At 47.6% G+C, this 17,993-nt stretch overlaps 1 protein-coding gene across 15 annotated transcripts in view; it reads left to right on the forward strand.

Annotated features, from left to right (window-relative positions):
* The window catches only part of LOC147008434 (tubulin alpha-1C chain-like), a 53,463-nt gene that overhangs the window by 31,411 nt on the left and 4,059 nt on the right, over positions 1–17,993 (forward strand). For 13 of the 15 annotated variants that reach the window (XM_085865011.1, XM_085865013.1, XM_085865019.1 and 10 more), the window contains 7 exons: positions 789–848; positions 3,276–3,335; positions 3,464–3,523; positions 3,808–3,844; positions 5,168–5,277; positions 8,877–8,931; positions 9,039–11,319. In XM_085865011.1, coding sequence (XP_085721137.1) covers positions 789–848; positions 3,276–3,335; positions 3,464–3,523; positions 3,808–3,844; positions 5,168–5,277; positions 8,877–8,931; positions 9,039–9,166 — 510 coding nt within the window. In that variant the 3' untranslated portion in view covers positions 9,167–11,319. Of the gene's footprint in view, positions 1–788; positions 849–3,275; positions 3,336–3,463; positions 3,524–3,807; positions 3,845–5,167; positions 5,278–8,876; positions 8,932–9,038; positions 11,320–17,993 lie in introns of those variants that run through there. The other 2 variants (XM_085865022.1, XM_085865021.1) reach the window with 1 other exon arrangement.

Raw genomic sequence — 17,993 nt, forward strand, 5'->3', positions numbered from 1 at the left:
CCCTCTCCTGCTCGCGGCTTGGCGCGGGAGCTGGTTCCCTGGCGGCTGTGGGCGAACTTGGGCCAGGACCAGGAGGTCGACAGCACCGCGGTTTCTCCTGCCCCCCCTGGCGAGAGCAAGGCCGGCTCGTCCGGCGCCAATCCAGGGACAGTTGCGTCCACACCACGGTCCAGCCTGACCACCAGAGATAGCTACGTTTTGTGTGTGTGTGTGTGTGTGTGTGTGTGTGTGTGTGTGTGTGTGTGTGTGTGTGTGTGTGTGTGTGTGTGTGTGTGTGTGTGCGCTTGGCGCCTTAGAGGGATTGAGAACTGTATATTCATTGGAATTGTCTGTGTTTTTCCCCACGCCCGCCCCCACACCATCCCGTCGCATCGCCCCGGATCCCTCTTCTTCCCGAGTCTTGTTATTTCTGGTGAAAATAAAACAGGAATAAACATCATCAACTCAGTGAAAAGCGACTCGTGCCACCTTCCTCGTCCCGTTTGCGGTAGAGCGATTAGAACCGCCAGGTTTGGGTTATAAATAAATAAATCGCCTCCATCGTTTCGGCTCATTCTACGTTGGCGGGACTGTTCAAGTCCCGTGAACGTCACAATATATATATATATATATATATATATATATATATATATATATATATATATATATATATATATATATATATATATATATGTATGTACATGTATAGATGTCTGAGTGGTACGTGACCCTTGGCAGTCACAGAAATTTCAGGAAATTCAATTTTACTGATGTCAGATGTTTTGTTTGTGTCTGTGTTTGTCATTCAGCCGCCAACATTATATGAACGTCTTGTGAAAAGATTCTTCAACCTTGTTCCCTTCATGAAGGTACGATGGCATGATTGACTCCAGAAATATTATATAAAAAAATACATGTCCATAAAAGATATATATATATATATATATATATATATATATATATATATATATATATATATATATATATATATATATATATATATATATATATATATATATATATATATATTGTTGCGGATTTCGCGCCCGCCGGCGTGCGAACGGCCACGTAACTCGAATCGCGGCACGTCGCCCACCGGACGGACAATCCAGTCGTGACCCTCTCGGACTAACGCCGGGAACCAGTCACGGGTGGACCTTTCGGTCTCACCGCGATCGAGCCAATCAGCCCCGCGTGGGATAGGGTTGCTCGCCAAATTCGAACTACCTAAGTACCCACGCGGAGGGTAGACCGGGCGATCGCACCTCGCCGCAGGTCGACTTCGGACACGGGCCACTTAAGCGACCCGTTCCGTACTATCAGAATAACCGAGCGGTGTTATCGTCGACCTCGACGGTTCGATTAATTATCGGGCGTATTCAGCCCACTACCAACCCTTTACGTGAAGCAAGATGGGGATTCAATGGAGGAAAAGACGAAGCGAAGCGGGAGAACAGTTCAACAATAAAGCACATTTATTCGCGGCACACGGGAAGCACACAAATACAATTCCACCAAATGCACACAAAAAAAAGAAAACACAATTCCATTTACACAAAAAGCAAACATAAAAGTGAAAACACAGTGCAGAGCTAATACCGACTACCGAGCACACGGCAACACTTATACAATTCTACTTCACAGACGGCGCCGACAACACATACCCAAAACCAAGGAAAAGAAATCCCCCAAGAATGGGGCAGGCCTGAGGCCGAGACCGGGTCGGGCCTACCCTTCTGGTGATGAGACGCGGAGCGGCGATGGCCCCGCAACCCGCGGGCCTCGTGGACAGTGCCTGGCAGGGGGTGGGAACGGGGCCCCCTTGGTCGCACTATCTCAGCGCGGGGGGAAACAGGAGGGGGTTGCTGATGCTCGGGGTATAGAGGATCTTTATTATCCCTGGTGTGCGTCTCCACCTCGGCCAGGTCGCGCTGCCGGCCTCCCTCGGGCGTGCAGCTCCTGGCACCGACGCGAGCACCCCCTCGTCCGACTCTCTTCAGCTTCTCCAGCCACTGCAGGCTTCGGGCTCCAGACTTCTTTCGTTCTCGTTTGCGACTCTCTTTCGTCCTGCTGACTCTTTCTTCGTTCTCGTCCTGCTGACTCCTTCTCGTTCTCCTTCTTCGTTCTTCTTTGCGACTCTCTTCTGACTGACGAACACCGTCCTTTTATCCCCCCGTAACTTCGCCTTTGACCCCCTCCCTTTGACCTTTCACCTCGCTCCCCATTGGCCCGAGAAAAAGTGGGCGTGAAGGCTTTTTGATCCACAAATTTGCATATATCGATCGCCCTGGGGGCGGGGCCAATTCGCCCCTCGCTCACCGATTGGACGGCAAAAAGTGGGCGTGTGTCGTTTTTGATCCGTTTTTGAAGCACAAAATCCGTGATTTTGTACACGCTGTTCAACGTGCGCCCTACACGAGTCCAGCATCGGTGCCCATGAGTGGCGCGAGATGACGGTGATGCGATGGTGGCGAGTTGTGACGGTAAAGGTCGTGGCGGTTGTGGTGAAGCGGTGGTTGTGGTCGGTGGTTGATGTTGTGGTTGTGATCATGGCGGTTGGTCCAAAATAAAGATAGTAAAAGAAAAACGGCTATCCTGAAGAGTCGCAGCACGTATAAATGACATGTATTCCCACTAGACAACGGGTTTGGGCCTAACTACACATGCACTTACCGAGATACCTCACCTAAGGGACCTGAATGGTGGTTTGCGAATCTGGTAACCACAACAATATATATATATATATATATATATATATATATATATATATATATATATATATATATATATATATATATATATGCATATATATATATATATATATATATATATATATATATATATATATATATATATATATATATATATTATATACAGGATAACCTGAAACGGTCCTTACGGTTCAGTTGTCGTGTGTGTGATAAATCACAGAACCACCCATTGCCGAATACACAGTTTCAGCTGTGAAACCGCTTAACCGCAGCATCAATCAGCTGACATGTCTTCCAAGGGATTTTATTGGAAAATAAAATCCCTTTGGGATTTGGGAAAGTTGTCACACGTCACTCCTGGGGATGACGTCACACTTGGGTAGAAAGTCCGGTAGAGTTGGGAGTTACATCTTGGCAGTCGGTTGCTCGTACAGACCCTTCATCGACGATGACAGAACTTGATCGAGACTCCTTATTTGCACATTGAAGTATAAGAGACTCCTATTTGATCCCTTTGGTAAAGGGATCAATCCAAGGACATGTTTCTCGCTCTCATGCTGCCATGTGTTTGTGTCCGTTATACAGAAGCCAACTTTTCGGGATCGCCTTGCGGAAAGATTCGACAACCTTGTTCCTTTCATGAAGGTATGATGGCGTGCACCGCTCCAGGCTTTATATAAATAAATGGAGGGCTACCCCTTGGGGAAAAAGGGATCAATCCACGGCCACGTTTCTGGCTCTCATGCTGCCATGTGTCTGTGTCCGTCATACAGAAGCCAACTTTTCGGGATCGCCTTGCGGGAAGATTCTACAACCTTGTTCCTTTCATGAAGGTATGATGGCGTGCACCACTCGAGGCTTAAAATAAATAAATGGAGGGCTACCCCTTGGGGAAAAGGGGATCAATCCACGGCCACGTTTCTGGCCCTCATGCTGCCGTGTGTGTGTGTGTGTGTGTGTGTGTGTGTGTGTGTGTGTGTGTGTGTGTGTGTGTGTGTGTGTGTGTGTTTGTGTGTGTGTGTGCATGTGCAATGAGTACAACTTTCACTCATGGATCTGTCTGTGAGTGCAAACTTCATCCTGTGTTGACATTATTGTTCTTTCTACTTCAATACAGCTGCGGAAAACACACTGGACAGAGAATCTGTATCAAAGTAAGTCAATTTTTAATGTTCCTTTTCATTCCGTTTTATTCCAGTCTGCTTAAGTCACGTGACTGCAGAGAGTTTATCGCACTCACGATGTACACACCACAAGTTTATGAGATGTTTTATTCGCTTTTATGCACATGACGCCCCCTAAAATTTGACTGCTGACCCTCCACCTCCCCACCCCCCCCCGGTTTATCTCACTTTCTTGGTGTCAAAATTTAGGAAAATATGTCTCCCTTTCATTACTCCTTGTTTACAGGTGAGCGATTGCCCACAAACATGTTCAATCTCAGCAGATTCTCACCTACCCCCACCCCCTCTCGGCGTTGTGAAGATCATATTGGACTTGAGGACCTCATCCTGTGTTCTGTATCCCTCACAGTTTTGGATGTGTAGGCAAAGCAAAGTTAAATCTGATGCTGAATTATCTCGGATTAGCATTTAGACAACCAAAAACAAACGGGATTTTGTAATATTGGTTGTCATGGCCCAAGGAGGTGAAATGCACACGTAAGTTATTGACGCCTTTGTGGGTTTTTTTGCTTCGAACTTAATTTAAATGTGAATGTAAACATTTCAAAACTCCAACTTCAATTTTTCTACCCGAGTGAGAGTAGCATTAATAAGAAGTCCTTGTTTGTAAACTTTTCATTCACTTTTTCAGCCCTCGTGGACTTAGTACCGTCGGACCCCGCCGTACGCAGATTCGCCGTTCACGGGCCCCGCAAATCAATGCGACTTGCTTCGACATCCGCGGCCCATGTGCTTCGAGTATTCGCGGTTTTTTTCCCACGTATTCGCAGCTGGCTCATGTTGTTGATGTGTAGCCCCGGACAGTTCTCTTAAACAGGCCCGCGGCACGAAAACAGCCGATCGATCTCCTTGGAGCGACCCAGAGATCCTCCACATCCAGGATGGTGTGCCCCCGCCTTCATGAAGTCAGGGCCACGACAGAGCTAGAGAGAGAGAAGAGAGAATGGGTCGGTCCATAGGGACCGATCGGCACTCTGACCATGACCGCTCTGCCCGAACAAATCCGGGCAGCAAGGAAGAATGGGGAGGATTTGACCCCCGACTGACGTTGCTCTGGCTCATGTTGCTGAGGATGATAGGTTCCCTAGCAACATGAGTTCACAATGGATTTGTACATTGTCTACCAATGTCTTTGTACATCTTTGTACCCTTCCACATGAAAGTCGGATGATGTCGAAACTGTATTTGATGTCTTTGTCTTGCCATGTGATTTCTGTTTAAACTCCTCCATGATCTTAAGATCAACGTAATAAGAAATAAGCCTTTTAACACTCTCTTTGCTCTTGTTTGCAGGAATAATCAAGTTCACCAACTGGGGCCCCACTCGAGATAGGAGTCTGAACGTGATGGTCGTGTGTAACATCCTAACTGCATTGCTTGTGTGCATCAGTGTCGTCATGCAGGTATGCTTTTGTTGTCTTACCTGGTGAAAAATATTCACGATCCATGAAAAAAATGTTTCTTTGAGTTGAGCAGGTGTCCTCGCTTGTTGAGGGACATTGGACACAGATCACCTCGTACGCACTCCACCACTCGAATTGGGAGTGTGGGTGTTTTAAAAAAAAATCGTACACGAGGTGGAAGTTAGACATAGAATGGATCAGGATGCAACAGAACAAAAGGAACAGCAGAAAGAGAGACAGAGAGAGACAGAGAGAGAGAGACAGAGAGAGAGGGAGACAGAGAGAGGAGTGACGACACCGACAGCAGGGTGTGGTACAAAATAGAGGAAGACTTGGGGAGGAACGAGGGTAGGATAGGATGCAAGGGTTGGACAAGATGGAAGGAGAAAGAAACTCAGGAGGGAAAACTGGAAATTTGGAAGGAGGAGGGATTGGGGTGGGGTGGAGGGCATGGGTGCGGGGATGTTAACGAGGGTAGAAAAGATCATGGTTTTCGACGGGGTATGACTTGAAATGATGGTAAGCAGCTGTCCTGAAGACCTGGAGGGAAGAATGAGATTGAAGAGAATGTGGAAGTTGATCCCACAGATGGGAAAAACAAACAAGAGCGAGAATTGCTTTCGATTCACGTCCCCGAACAATGTGATATTTTCTCAGCACAAGGAGGTCATAACTCTGTGAAAAATGGATGAAACTTCCTGAAACTCGATCTAGTTCTGTAACTTATCATAAACAAGCCATGTCCCAAGTTTATATTCAATATGTTAAAGGGTATGGGAAAAATGTCTGAAAAACCACATGTGGGACGGTCGGACGGACAGATGGAGAGAAAAACCTATCGTCCCCTCCGTGAATCCGGAAAGGTACTAATAAGTGGAGGAGAGCAATGGTTCTGGATTTTGGTCGTTTCATCAGAAGCGTTGTATGTGGATAGGAGTTCAGGTGTGCCAAGGAAGGACGATGTACGACGGAGGATGCCCAGTCGGAGGCTGGCTTTGAAGGCCAATTTTGAAATGTGGTCTGCCCAAGGAAGATCATGGCTGAAGGTGAGACCCAGGAGTCTGAATAACCGAACTTCTGTCCGAGCCGTCCTGAATGAAAACTTTCCAGGTTGCTGGATTGGTCGAGATGGACCAACCGCCCGGCCCCCACGAATATGGGAGTTTGTCAAAGATGTCTACAGTACCAAGGTAGCAAACCTGCAGCATCTTCGTTCTCGGATCACAGCTGCATGTGCACTGATGGACGCAAACATGCTGAGCCGAACATGGCAAGAACTCGTGCGCGTCTTGATGTCGTGCGCGTGACAAACGGAGCTCACATTGAAGTGTATTGATGGTGCGCACAAAACTTGATGAGTTTCTGTATCATACAAACCAAAGGGTGTTGTGTATATAATTTGTGGTTCCAAATACACCAACGAAGTTGTCCAGATCTTTTTGGACCACACTGTACGTCCATCTGGACCTGAACCGGATTCGAATCGACTTGTTCTTGTCAACCATCTAACTTGTCCACCAAGTTTCATTCGAATCCGTTGAGAACTTCTTGAGATATCCTGTACACAGAAAGACAGAGAGGGGTGAAAACAAAAACCTCCATCCACCCATGGTGGTGGAGTTAATAAATGATAGTCCACAGAGGAAGGTCAAACACTCATGGATCCATCGCTTCCCTGTAGAGGAGTAAACCATGGGGTTGTGCTCCTTCTCCATCAAGCTTCAGGAAATGTCACTTTTGAAATAAAAAGAATCATAAAAAAACAAAATCGAGGCATCTTGTTGGCAAGATAGGCCTTAAGTTATCAGCGAATGGAATGGCATTTGAAGAATTGCCTTTGAAAGCTCGCCGACTCCAAAAAGCCAGTCGCTGACTGGGAATCCTCCATCATGCGAAGTCCTTCCTCGGCCTACCTGAGCTCCTGACCACATACAAAGCTTTCATCCACAGCCTGATGGAGTACTGCTCTCCCCTCTGGGCTGGTGCTCCTGCGTCTCACCTTTCTCGGCTTCACGCTGTGGAAACCAAGACATTTAAGATGATCAGTATCTCAGGTGATGAGGCTGAGTATTGGGGTCTCTCACGCACTCACCGCAGGCAGGTCGGCGGTCTGTCTGTCTTCTACCGTCTCTAATACGAGCCTCGACAGTGCATACAAAAAAATAATAAAAGTGGTGGGGATGGGAGGGATGGGGGGTTCTTGCCAGCCAGCAGCCCCTTAAGGGGCTGTCCCTCCTTGACGTTTTAGCCAGCGTATGGCAAGGTATCAAAATGTATGTAAAACGCTGGCGTACGCTGAACTATTGATGTTTTGTTTTAATTTTTGGTCGTATTCATAACGTGTTGGACGTATGCATAATAACGTATTAGTAACGTTCACAGAACGTTTCAATCACATCGAGATAACTTATACCAACGAATGCTGAGCGTGTTGTCGGCGTTCAGAACCTATGCACAACGATCGTCCGACTTATGCATAGCGCGGCAGCGTATGGCCGACGATCACGTGGCGTAGGCTATTCATAGGCTGCGGCTCGACGATTCAAATCATAAGCACACTCGACATCGAAGTGTCAAGCCGCTGTCACACCTTGACGTTTTTCATACGTTAAGAGCACGCTGAAGCACGCTGGCATACGTCGTCATACGCCGAGTACGTCGATAAATTTTCAGCATGTTGAAAATTTCTCTACGTACTCGGCGTATGACACACGTTCCGCATACGCTGGCCATAAGTTGTTGGCACGTTACGCAATCGTTGACACACGTTACTCATAAGTCGAAACACGTCAAGGTAATGGTTAGCATCAGTGTTCCAGACTCCCTGTTTTTTTTTTTTTTCCTTCGGTATGACGGTGATGTTAACACTTCGATTTCTAGTGCGGTTATGATTTAAATCGTTGAGCGGCAGCCTATCTATTATATTATAGTATAACCGCACTAGAAATCGAAGTGTCAGCATCACCGTTGTAGCGAAGGGAAATAAATAAATAAATAAATAAAAAGCAGGGAGTCTGGAACACTGACGCTAACCATTACCTTGACATGTTTCGACTTATGAGTAACTTACAAGTAACGTCTGTCAACGATCGCGTAACGTGCCTCCAACTTATGGCCAGCGTAGCGGAACGTGTGAGTCATACGCCGGCATACGTCGTAAAATTTCAAGCATGCAAAAATTTGAGGACAACCACAAAGTACAACGATTAAAGCCAGCGTACTACGACGTATGGCAGTGTTTTTCAGCGTGCGCTTAACGTATACAAAACTTACCCATAACGTATTCAACGTGTGGCAGCGTTTTAGAAAAAATTTTCATCAGTCGGCATACGCTGGCTAAATCGTCAAGGTGTGACAGATCCTTTACCCTGGGGATTTCCTCCCTGGAGTGAACACCCAAACCCACAACTGGATGGACTAAGTGAATGGATTGAAGTGTGTTAAATATATAAATAATGGAGTGTGAAGTTACAAACATGACGAGTCAAGTTGATTCCTCCTTATACCCTTTGTTCAGAACTTGCATGGGTTTGAACAGGAAGTCACGTGACACAATATCCACCTGTAAGGTGTGTTGTTTGCTGCTCTTTGTGTTACAGATCTCACGTTACAACCAGAATGAGAAATATTATCGGATGGCAATAAACAACTACTGTAAGTTAAATTTCCTGTAAATGACATCGGACACATTGCACCGAAGTAAATTTAAATGAATGATTTTGTGTCTCCGTCTGAAAATACTTTTGTAAACTCATTCACAGATTGCTCTCGCTGCAAAAAGCGAAGAAGAAGCACCGGAAGCTGGGACAATCGGAGGTCGGAAGTGAATGGTTTGGGGTCGATGGAGTCGCATCATCACACATGGCGATCACAAGCCAGCTATGCATAATCAGGAGGCCGTGCTGCGGAGGAGTGATGTTTCACCCCCCAGTGATCCAGGGTGGTTCCACATCACACGGGATGAGATCAGAGGCCAGGAGAGAATGTGTATTTTTCATCACATGGAAGGAAGAATGAATACTTACAGCTTTGTACAGTCCTCAATTTGATGTTGAATTAGTTAACGACAAACAAACAGGACGTGCTCGTCACAATGAAGCCAGGATTCCATGGAAACATCCTGTCTGTTATGATTGAATCGTCATCAGTTGTAGGAGCAATAGACAAACCAACGAGGAACATTTCTACCTGTAGAGTCTCAGCTTGGACAGAATGGGATCACCACAGTGAACTCGGGTTCCAACGGAAACTCGTCACCTCGTATGATTAAATCATCAGTTGGAGGAGCGACGGACAACCAACGAGGAACATCTATGTCTGTCGAGACTCAATCACAGTCTCTGAGGAGCAGGGACATTCAGATCCTGAGAACCTTCCGTTCTCACAACTATCGGTAAACGTGAGCCAAAAAAGGCAACAACTCTTCGTCATTTGAGAATCCCCCGGCAGAGTCGATTCCAAAGAACCGAAAGAGCTCAAAAGAATCAGACAAGGATAAAAAAATCAAAAGGGTTCCTGAATTTTTTTCAAACCAACTCACAAACCTTCTCCCAAAAGGGTGAAGCGAGTCAATTGAGAGACATCCTAAAAGCAAGGCCCCAAATCTCTCCGCTCTTCTCTCCAAGACCAAGACGGCCAACGAGCCAGTGGAAGCTGGACTTCCTGTGCACGAACTACGGATTTAGTCCTTTTTCTGATCCTCTTGCTTTTCTCTTTTCCGGATATTTTCTCCAAGAACCCCGTGCCTACACCATGGTGGCACTTCGAGAAATATATGCTCCATGTGACTCCATCTCTCCCCTCCCAAATTTTGACAACCCTGCCCAACATTCCCAGATGGTTCCAATAACTTAATCTACGAGGCTTTACTTTCCTTTCTGATCCTCTCGCTTTTCTCTTTTCCGGATATTTTCTCCAAGAGCCCCGTGCCTGCACCATGGTGGCGCTTCGAGAAATATCTCCTCCATATGACTCCATCTCTCCCCTCCCAAGTTTCTGAAAATCCTGCCCAACATTCCCAGATGGTTCCAATAACTTAATCTACGAGGCTTTACTTTCCTTTCTGATCCTCTTTCTTTTCTCTTTTCCGGATATTTTCTCCAAGAGCCCCGTGCCTGCACCATGGTGGCGCTTCGAGAAATAACTGCTCCATGTGACTCCATCTCTACCCTCCCAAATTTCTGAAAATCCTGCCCAACATTCCCAGATGGTTCCAATAACTTAATCCAGAAGGCTTTACTTTCCTTTCCTTTCTGATCCTCTTTCTTTTCTCTTTTCCGGATATTTTCTCCAAGAGCCCCGTGCCTGCATCATGGTGGCGCTTCGAGAAATGTCTGCTCCATGTGACTCCATCTCTCCCTTCCCAAATTTTGACAACCCTGCCCAACATTCCCAGATGGTTCCAATAACTTAATCTACGAGGCTTTACTTTCCTTTCTGGTCCTCTCGCTTTTCTCTTTTCCGGATATTTTCTCCAAGAGCCCCGTGCCTGCACCATGGTGGCGCTTCGAGAAATATATGCTCCATGTGACTCCATCTCTAACCTCCCAAATTTCTGAAAATCCTGCCCAACATTCCCAGATGGTTCCAATAACTTAATCCACGAGACTTTACTTTCCTTTCTGGTCCTCTCGCTTTTCTCTTTTCCGGATATTTTCTCCAAGAGCCCCGTGCCTGCACCATGGCGGCGCTTCGAGAAATATCTCCTCCATATGACTCCATCTCTCCCTCCCAAGTTTCTGAAAATCCTGCCCAACATTCCCAGATGGTTCCAATAACTTAATCCACGAGACTTTACTTTCCTTTCCGATCCTCTTTCTTTTCTCTTTTCCAGATATTTTCTCCAAGAGCCCCGTGCCTGCATCATGGTGGTGCTTCGAGAAATATCTGCTCCATGTGACTCCATCTCTCCCCTCCCAAATTTTGACAACCCTGCCCAACATTCCCAGATGGTTCCAATAACTTAATCCACGAGACTTTACTTTCCTTTCTGGTCCTCTTTCTTTTCTCTTTTCTGCATCATGGCAGCGTTTTCAAAATTATCTCCCCTCCGCCCCTCCCTTCTTCCCAGCTTTACTCTTCTGAGTCAGTTTCTTGTGTTCCTCTCTCTTGATCTTCTAAATATTTTGGGTTCAGTGTTTCAGATGTTTCTGTTCTCTTCCACCTGAGATTTTTTTTAGTCATCGTGTTGAAGTTCAGTCAGCCGTCCTCACTCTCTTGATCAGGATGTCACGGCTCAAGCCGATGAAGCCTTTGTCGCTCCTGTGTGAAGCGGGGCCATCGCCGTGAAATACAAAACACACAGGAAATGGCGCTCTGTGCTGAGGCGCGGCGGTGATGGTCACGGTTAACCCTCGGCCAGACAAAGATCCCCGGAGGGTTAAACGGCACGGTGAGGTCTGCACGGTAATTGCATCCTACACCCGAGTATTGTGTGGGTCACCTGATGGGGGTGGTCATCCTATAGGTTGGGGTCTAACCTTGGTGACCGTCTTTTTGAAGGTCACCTTGGAATGCTGACAAGCTCACGCATTATGAAGATGAAGGTCACCCTGGAAAGATCCCAGTGGTCGGTGTGGCTCACGCATGAGGGAGATGGTGAATTCGAGAGTGTTCTCTGTCTCTTCTGTCTTGTTTACAGACAGCCAGCTTTACTGTCCTGGCGAAGTAGAGGATGTACTTAAAGTTAAAGGGATTTGTCAATTGTCCATTTTGAAAGTTTATAAGTTCTCTCTTGTTCCTCTTGAGGTTTTCGCATTTAATTTAACTCGGTGAACTTCATTTTGCCATAATTTTCGTGCGAGAGTGGACGTTCAAGTGTGACGACATCATCCCGTTGCACAATGCGGTCATTGAGTGGGTGTTGTTGGAACAATTGTTCCCTAATCCTCGGGAATGAACTTTTTAAAATAAAACATGAAACTTTGAGGCTCTCGAGGATGTTCTGTGGAATCGACGTTTTGTCTCCAACACAGATTGTCATGAGAAAGCGGGATGCCCCGGCCATAATGCGAACAACACGTGGCCCCATACGTGTCGCTGACGTCACAGAAGCTTTGAGCACGTGGGGTGGCTGTGAGGTAACGGTTTCACACCTGCAGCTGGTAACTTTGTGCAGGAAAGATCATGACGGGCACAATGAATCCAGATTGTCCCTCTTATTGTTTACAAATGAAAATATGACAAGTTATGAATACAAAATGAATGTAAATTATGTTGTAAAATGTATTTACATCATTGTTTCATGGAGTCCGCTCAAATAGCTTGATGAGGCTTATTGTCTCACGTACTTCACGTTCATCGTGAAAAATTGGCATAAAAATCGTCCCACATGGCGTCACCCCACAAGTGGTCATCCCACAAGGGGTCATCCCACAAGGGGTCACCCCCACAAGGGGTCATCCCACAAGGGGTCACTCCACAAGGGGTCATCCCACAAGGGGTCACCCCACAAGGGGCCACCCCACAAGGGGTCATCCCACAAGTGGTCATCCCACAAGGAGTCACTCCACAAGGGGTCACCCCCACAAGGCGTCATCCCACAAGGGGTCACCCCACAAGGGGCCACCCCACAAGGGGCCACCCCACAAGGGATCATCCCACAAGGGGTCATCCCACAAGGGTCACCTGAGCGAACAAGCTCCTTCGTGGTCCCTCATGAAATGGCGATAATAACACACAGGCCTGGATTGTAATAACCCAGCCCGTGACACGGATTCACAACACTTCACTTACCGAGTCTCATGGTTTAGTTAATCATCCTAATCGTTGATTTACTAGTAAACCTAACGTGGTTTGCTTCATTGTTCATGACCAGCCAAGGCAAGTGGAACTCACCGGTGTGGAGCGGAGGGATGTGGAAGCGAGGGGTTGGAGGGGAGGGGTGTGGAAACGAGGAGTTGGTGGGGAGGGGTGTGGAAACGAGGGGTTGGAGGGGAGGGGTGTGGAAACGAGGAGTTGGAGGGGAGGGGTGTGGAAATGAGGAGTTGGAGGGGAGGGTGTGGAAACGAGGAGTTGGAGGGGAGGGGTGTGGAAACGAGGAGTTGGAGGGGAGGGGTGTGGAAACGAGGAGTTGGAGGGGAGGGGTGTGGAAATGAGGAGTTGGAGGGGAGGGGTTTGGAAACGAGGAGTTGGAGGGGAGGGGTGTGGAAACGAAGGGTTGGAGGGGAGGGGTGTGGAAACGAGGAGTTGGAGGGGAGGGGTGTGGAAACGAGGAGTTGGAGGGGAGGAGTGTGGAAACGAGGGGTTGGAGGAGAGAGGTGTGGAAATGAGGGCTTGGAGGGGAGGGGTGTGGAAACGAGGGGTTGGAGGGGAGGGGTGTGAAAACAAGAGGGTGGAGGGGAGGGGTGTGAAAACAAGAGGGTGGAGGGGAGGGGTGTGAAAACAAGAGGGTGGAGGGGAGGGGTATGAAAACAAGAGGTTGGAGGGGAGGGGTATGAAAACAAGAGGGTGGAGAGGAGGGGTGTGTCTGGGAGAGAGGGTTGTGGAGACGACGAAGTTGAGGGGAGGGATGTGCATGGGAGAGAGGTGTGTGGAGACGACGAGGTGGAAGTGAGGGATGTGCATGGGAGAGAGGGATGTGCATGGGAGAGAGGGGTGTGGAAACGACGAGGTTGAGGGGAGGGATGTGCATGGGACTGGTCTGCTTGTGCTACAGCGGCCTGTTCCGGCCTTGCCATGCCTTGTCTGCCTGCCTCTGCCTTAACCCCATGCCTGCTTGCCCTTGTGTCTTGCATATGCCCCTGTGTTCCACCCATTACCATGTCCGCCAGGATCATCCGTCTTGCAAAGACTGCCCTGCAGGCAGCTACACCACGGGGACTGCATTGATGAAGCCCGTGCACCGTTCGCGTGTTTTGCATCCATCCATCCAGTTCACTTCAGGGAGGAGCCTGGGACTGCATTGGGCAGCCGGCTACCTCCCTGAACTTGTGTTTCTGCATCCATCCATCCAGTTCAATTCAAAGGGGGAGCCTGGGACTGCATTGGGCAGCCGGCTTCCTTCTTGTCCCTGCATAGGGAGCCAGAGACTGCATTTGGGCAGCCTGGCTACCTTCATCAAATGGCCTGTGGGATGGCATATGGCATGCCGGGTTGGGGTGAGTTGCCTCCAGCAGCTGTAGACATGAAGAAGGTTCTGTGACAGACAACGGGGCCTTTTGAACAGGCCCCGAAGACATCCGACCTTCAGGTGCGGGGGCGCTCACCCTCACAAACTGTGAATAGCATGTGCCATGCCCTTTCTCCCACAGAGTCTGTCAGTCCTGGGCCATGGTTAGTGTAAAATTTATAAGGTTAAGGATAAGTAAAATTGTACATGAGTTTTGCTCCCCCTGTACACAAGGTGGAAGGCGCGTCGTCGGCTAGGCCAGGCCGCAGTGAAGGCCGGACGATCGAGGAGAACCGTACAAGCTGCTCATCAAGCCGCCTAAGCGACTAGCGCGTTCGCGACGCACCGGGCCGAACGGAGACACCAGGGGTCGCCGATAAAAAGGACCCATCGAGTCACCACAAGGGTGGCCAGGTAGCCGGTCCAGTCTCTCAGGGCCTGCTCCGGTCATCCCGGCCCTGAGTACATTAAAGGCTCACGAGCCCGATTCTTTCTTTCTTTGGTTTTGCATGAAAGTCTGTGGCGCCTTGTCCTTAAGTGGAATTGTAAGTGGTAAGTAAGTTGAAGTTGCCAATTAACCCTACCCCACGTGATCTCCCCATTGGCGTATTTTGGTCCTAAAACTACCAGGACCCGGGCTTACCCGGGTTGGCGATCTGTAAATTCCAGGCGATCGAGCCGAGACCGCGGCCCCTCTGCTTCATCGAGGGTCGTGCTCGTGGCGACGAGCCAGCGGGAAACCACAACAATATATTCCCCATCACGAGATCATAAATATGAAGTTTCACATTTACAGATTGAGCCCTGAAACTCGAACTTTTTCTGTAACTTCACAATAAAGCCATGTACCAAGTTTCAGTTGAATATAAAATTGAAGGGTCTGGGGAAAAAAGAAGTCTGAAAACCCACAGGTGGGAAGGATGAACAGATGGAGAGCAAACCTTTAAACCCTTCCGGTGAAACCGGTCGGGGACTAATAATTGATCTCTCACGTGTACCACAAATACAGGATGTACTACAAAATGAGCTACAAGAATAACTAACTTTCCCAAGTGTCCCAAATGAGAAAATTAAGAATGTAGAGTACAGCTTTTAACCCAGCAGACCAAATGGCTGAAATGCCAGGCAATCTATCGATCATACTCAAAAATGATATCGCTTTTGTCCGCAGTCTGATGGAGTACTGCTCTCCCCTCTGGGCTGGTGCTCCCGCCTCTCACCTTTCCCGGCTTCACGCTGTGGAAACCAAAGATTTTAGGATGATTCGTATCTCCCACGATGAGGCTGAGCCTTTGGGTCTCTCACCGCAGGCAGATCGGTGGTCTTTCTGTCTTCGACCGTCTCCTCTCTGGCCTGCCCCCCCCTAATCTGTCTGCGATATGTGTCGCCCCCCCCCCCAATATTTCTGCAGGGCACTCAAGGTCTGCTAGCAAACCCCTTCAGGTAAAACCACCAAAATCACTGCCTTCCTGCTTTCATTCCTCTTTTTTCCTGCCTTTTGTATTCACACACTCTCTTCAATCCTACTCTTCCCTCCAGGTCTTCAAAACATCTGTTCATCACCACCTTTTATCTTCCCCTATCAAAAACCACGATCTTTTCTTCCCCCGTTAATCCAGCCCAAGCCCACCTCTTTCAAATTCCCTGCCTTCCTTCCTGAAAGTTCCCTGTCGCGTGAGGACCTGAAAGTCCCTGTGATGTCCATCTTGTCAATCCCCCCCCCCACTGTTTTGTCCTTCCCTCTCTTGCCCCTCTTGTCTCTTGCTCTTCTGGTTGTACTTTCTGTGTGTTAGCTCTCATCCGAGTCTTGACGGTACACCAAAAAAAAAAAAAAGTGGAACCCAATTTAGCGGTTACAGCCATAAGCCAACCCACAAATAATGAAGATGGGAACTCCAAATTCAAAGGAAGATTTGATTGAAAGACAGAAGATGTTCCACCACAATCATCTCTGAGAGCTGGTGCTGGCCGGAGCGCCATTCGCCGTCTCGTAATGGCGCATGAATTGAAGAACATGACACCGAGAAGGGCAACAACGATGTCGCTGGCAAGACAACATGAGAAGTGCAACTTCCACCAGGCAGGCGCAACAAGCGGCCAACAAAGTTCAGCAGTGAAGAATCCCTCCGAGGTTGATGATTACATGAAGACGAGTTGTTCTCCTCCAGGGACCTGCACGCAGCACATTCGAGTTGAGCCATCACGGCAAAGGGCTCAGCAGGTCGATGAACCATCACAGATTCGCACAAAGAAAACTCGCCAACCTCCTCTTCGCTGATAATGTCGAAACCAAGCGGAATGCACTCGATGGAAACGAAGCGTAACAGCCAAAGGTACGCCCTAGAGCAGGGGTCCCCAATGTGCGGCCCCTTAGACGGATTCATGCAGCCCGCAGGCCACATGTGGCCCCTTAGAGGGATTGATGCGGCCCGCGGTGCCATATTAAGTTTACATCACAATGCGGGCCACATACGGCCCCTTATACGGATTGATGCGGCCCCTTATACGGATTGATGCGGCCCGCGGTGCCATATTAAGTTTACATCACAATGCGGCCCGCGATACTGCCAATTTGTCAGGGTCAATGATCAAAGCGTTCTGTAATTTTTATGATGATTTTGATTCATATTAGAGACGTGTGTTTTTAACACGATTATTCATTTATCATATTCGTTGGCAAGAAAAATATATTCAGCACTAATTTTTGTTTAAATTTCCACATATTAATTATATATAGATATATATATATATATATTTTTCGGAATTTGGCATCCTTTTTTTGGGTGCAGCCCTCCGCCCCTCACCACTTTGGTTTTGTGGCCCTCCACCCAAAGAGGTTGGAGACCCCTGCCCCAGAGGATCCCGGCCTCTCTCCTCTATCGTCTCCCTTCGTCCCTTTCTCCCTTCTCCTCCCGTTCCAAGTTGTTTTTCACCGTTGTTGTTGTGGTCGTTGCCTTTTTGGTGGCATCTTGCGTAGCGAACGCTGCTCATAGAGAGCTTGGCGTTGTTGTTCTTCTTTTTCTTGTTCTTCTTTTTGTGAAGACAAAACCTTAACCTCTCGGACTTGTCTCTTGTATATACAAGATCCAGATCTCCTTCAATACTAAACACCTGTACACATCCTCACATCGACGGTGCCTTTTGAGAGCGTCTATCATGAACTGTTAAATATATTTGGACATTTGCTTTAAAGTTTCGAAAAGTTCATGTTACTATTTAAAGATTATTCCATTTATCGTATTGTAATTTGGTAAATACATTATTTATTTCGTAAATACACTATATATCGTAAATACGTGAAGACATTATGACGGGTCTCGCGATTGGCTTAATCAAGGCACGTGACGAAATATCGGAAGTTGTTGGGTTTTTTTTGTTTGTTGTATTTTTTTAGCCGACAAAACCTTCAGGACGCTGCTGCTCTGGACACATTTGTCCTTGTTAACATTTGAACTTTTGTCATGAAATTTTCAACAAACCTTTATTATGAGAATATGGAGAAAATAATTAAAAATTGGACCAAAATGTGAAATGGCAAAGTCATAGTGACTATAAAAATACCCCTTATTTGCTCGATCTCAGCACGTCAAGCGCAAGATGGCCTGCT

This window comes from Eptatretus burgeri, chromosome 19 (assembly GCF_056783735.1).
Source record: "Eptatretus burgeri isolate ZD-2024b chromosome 19, Ebu_testis_v1, whole genome shotgun sequence".
In the NCBI taxonomy this organism is placed as follows: Eukaryota; Metazoa; Chordata; class Myxini; order Myxiniformes; family Myxinidae; genus Eptatretus; species Eptatretus burgeri.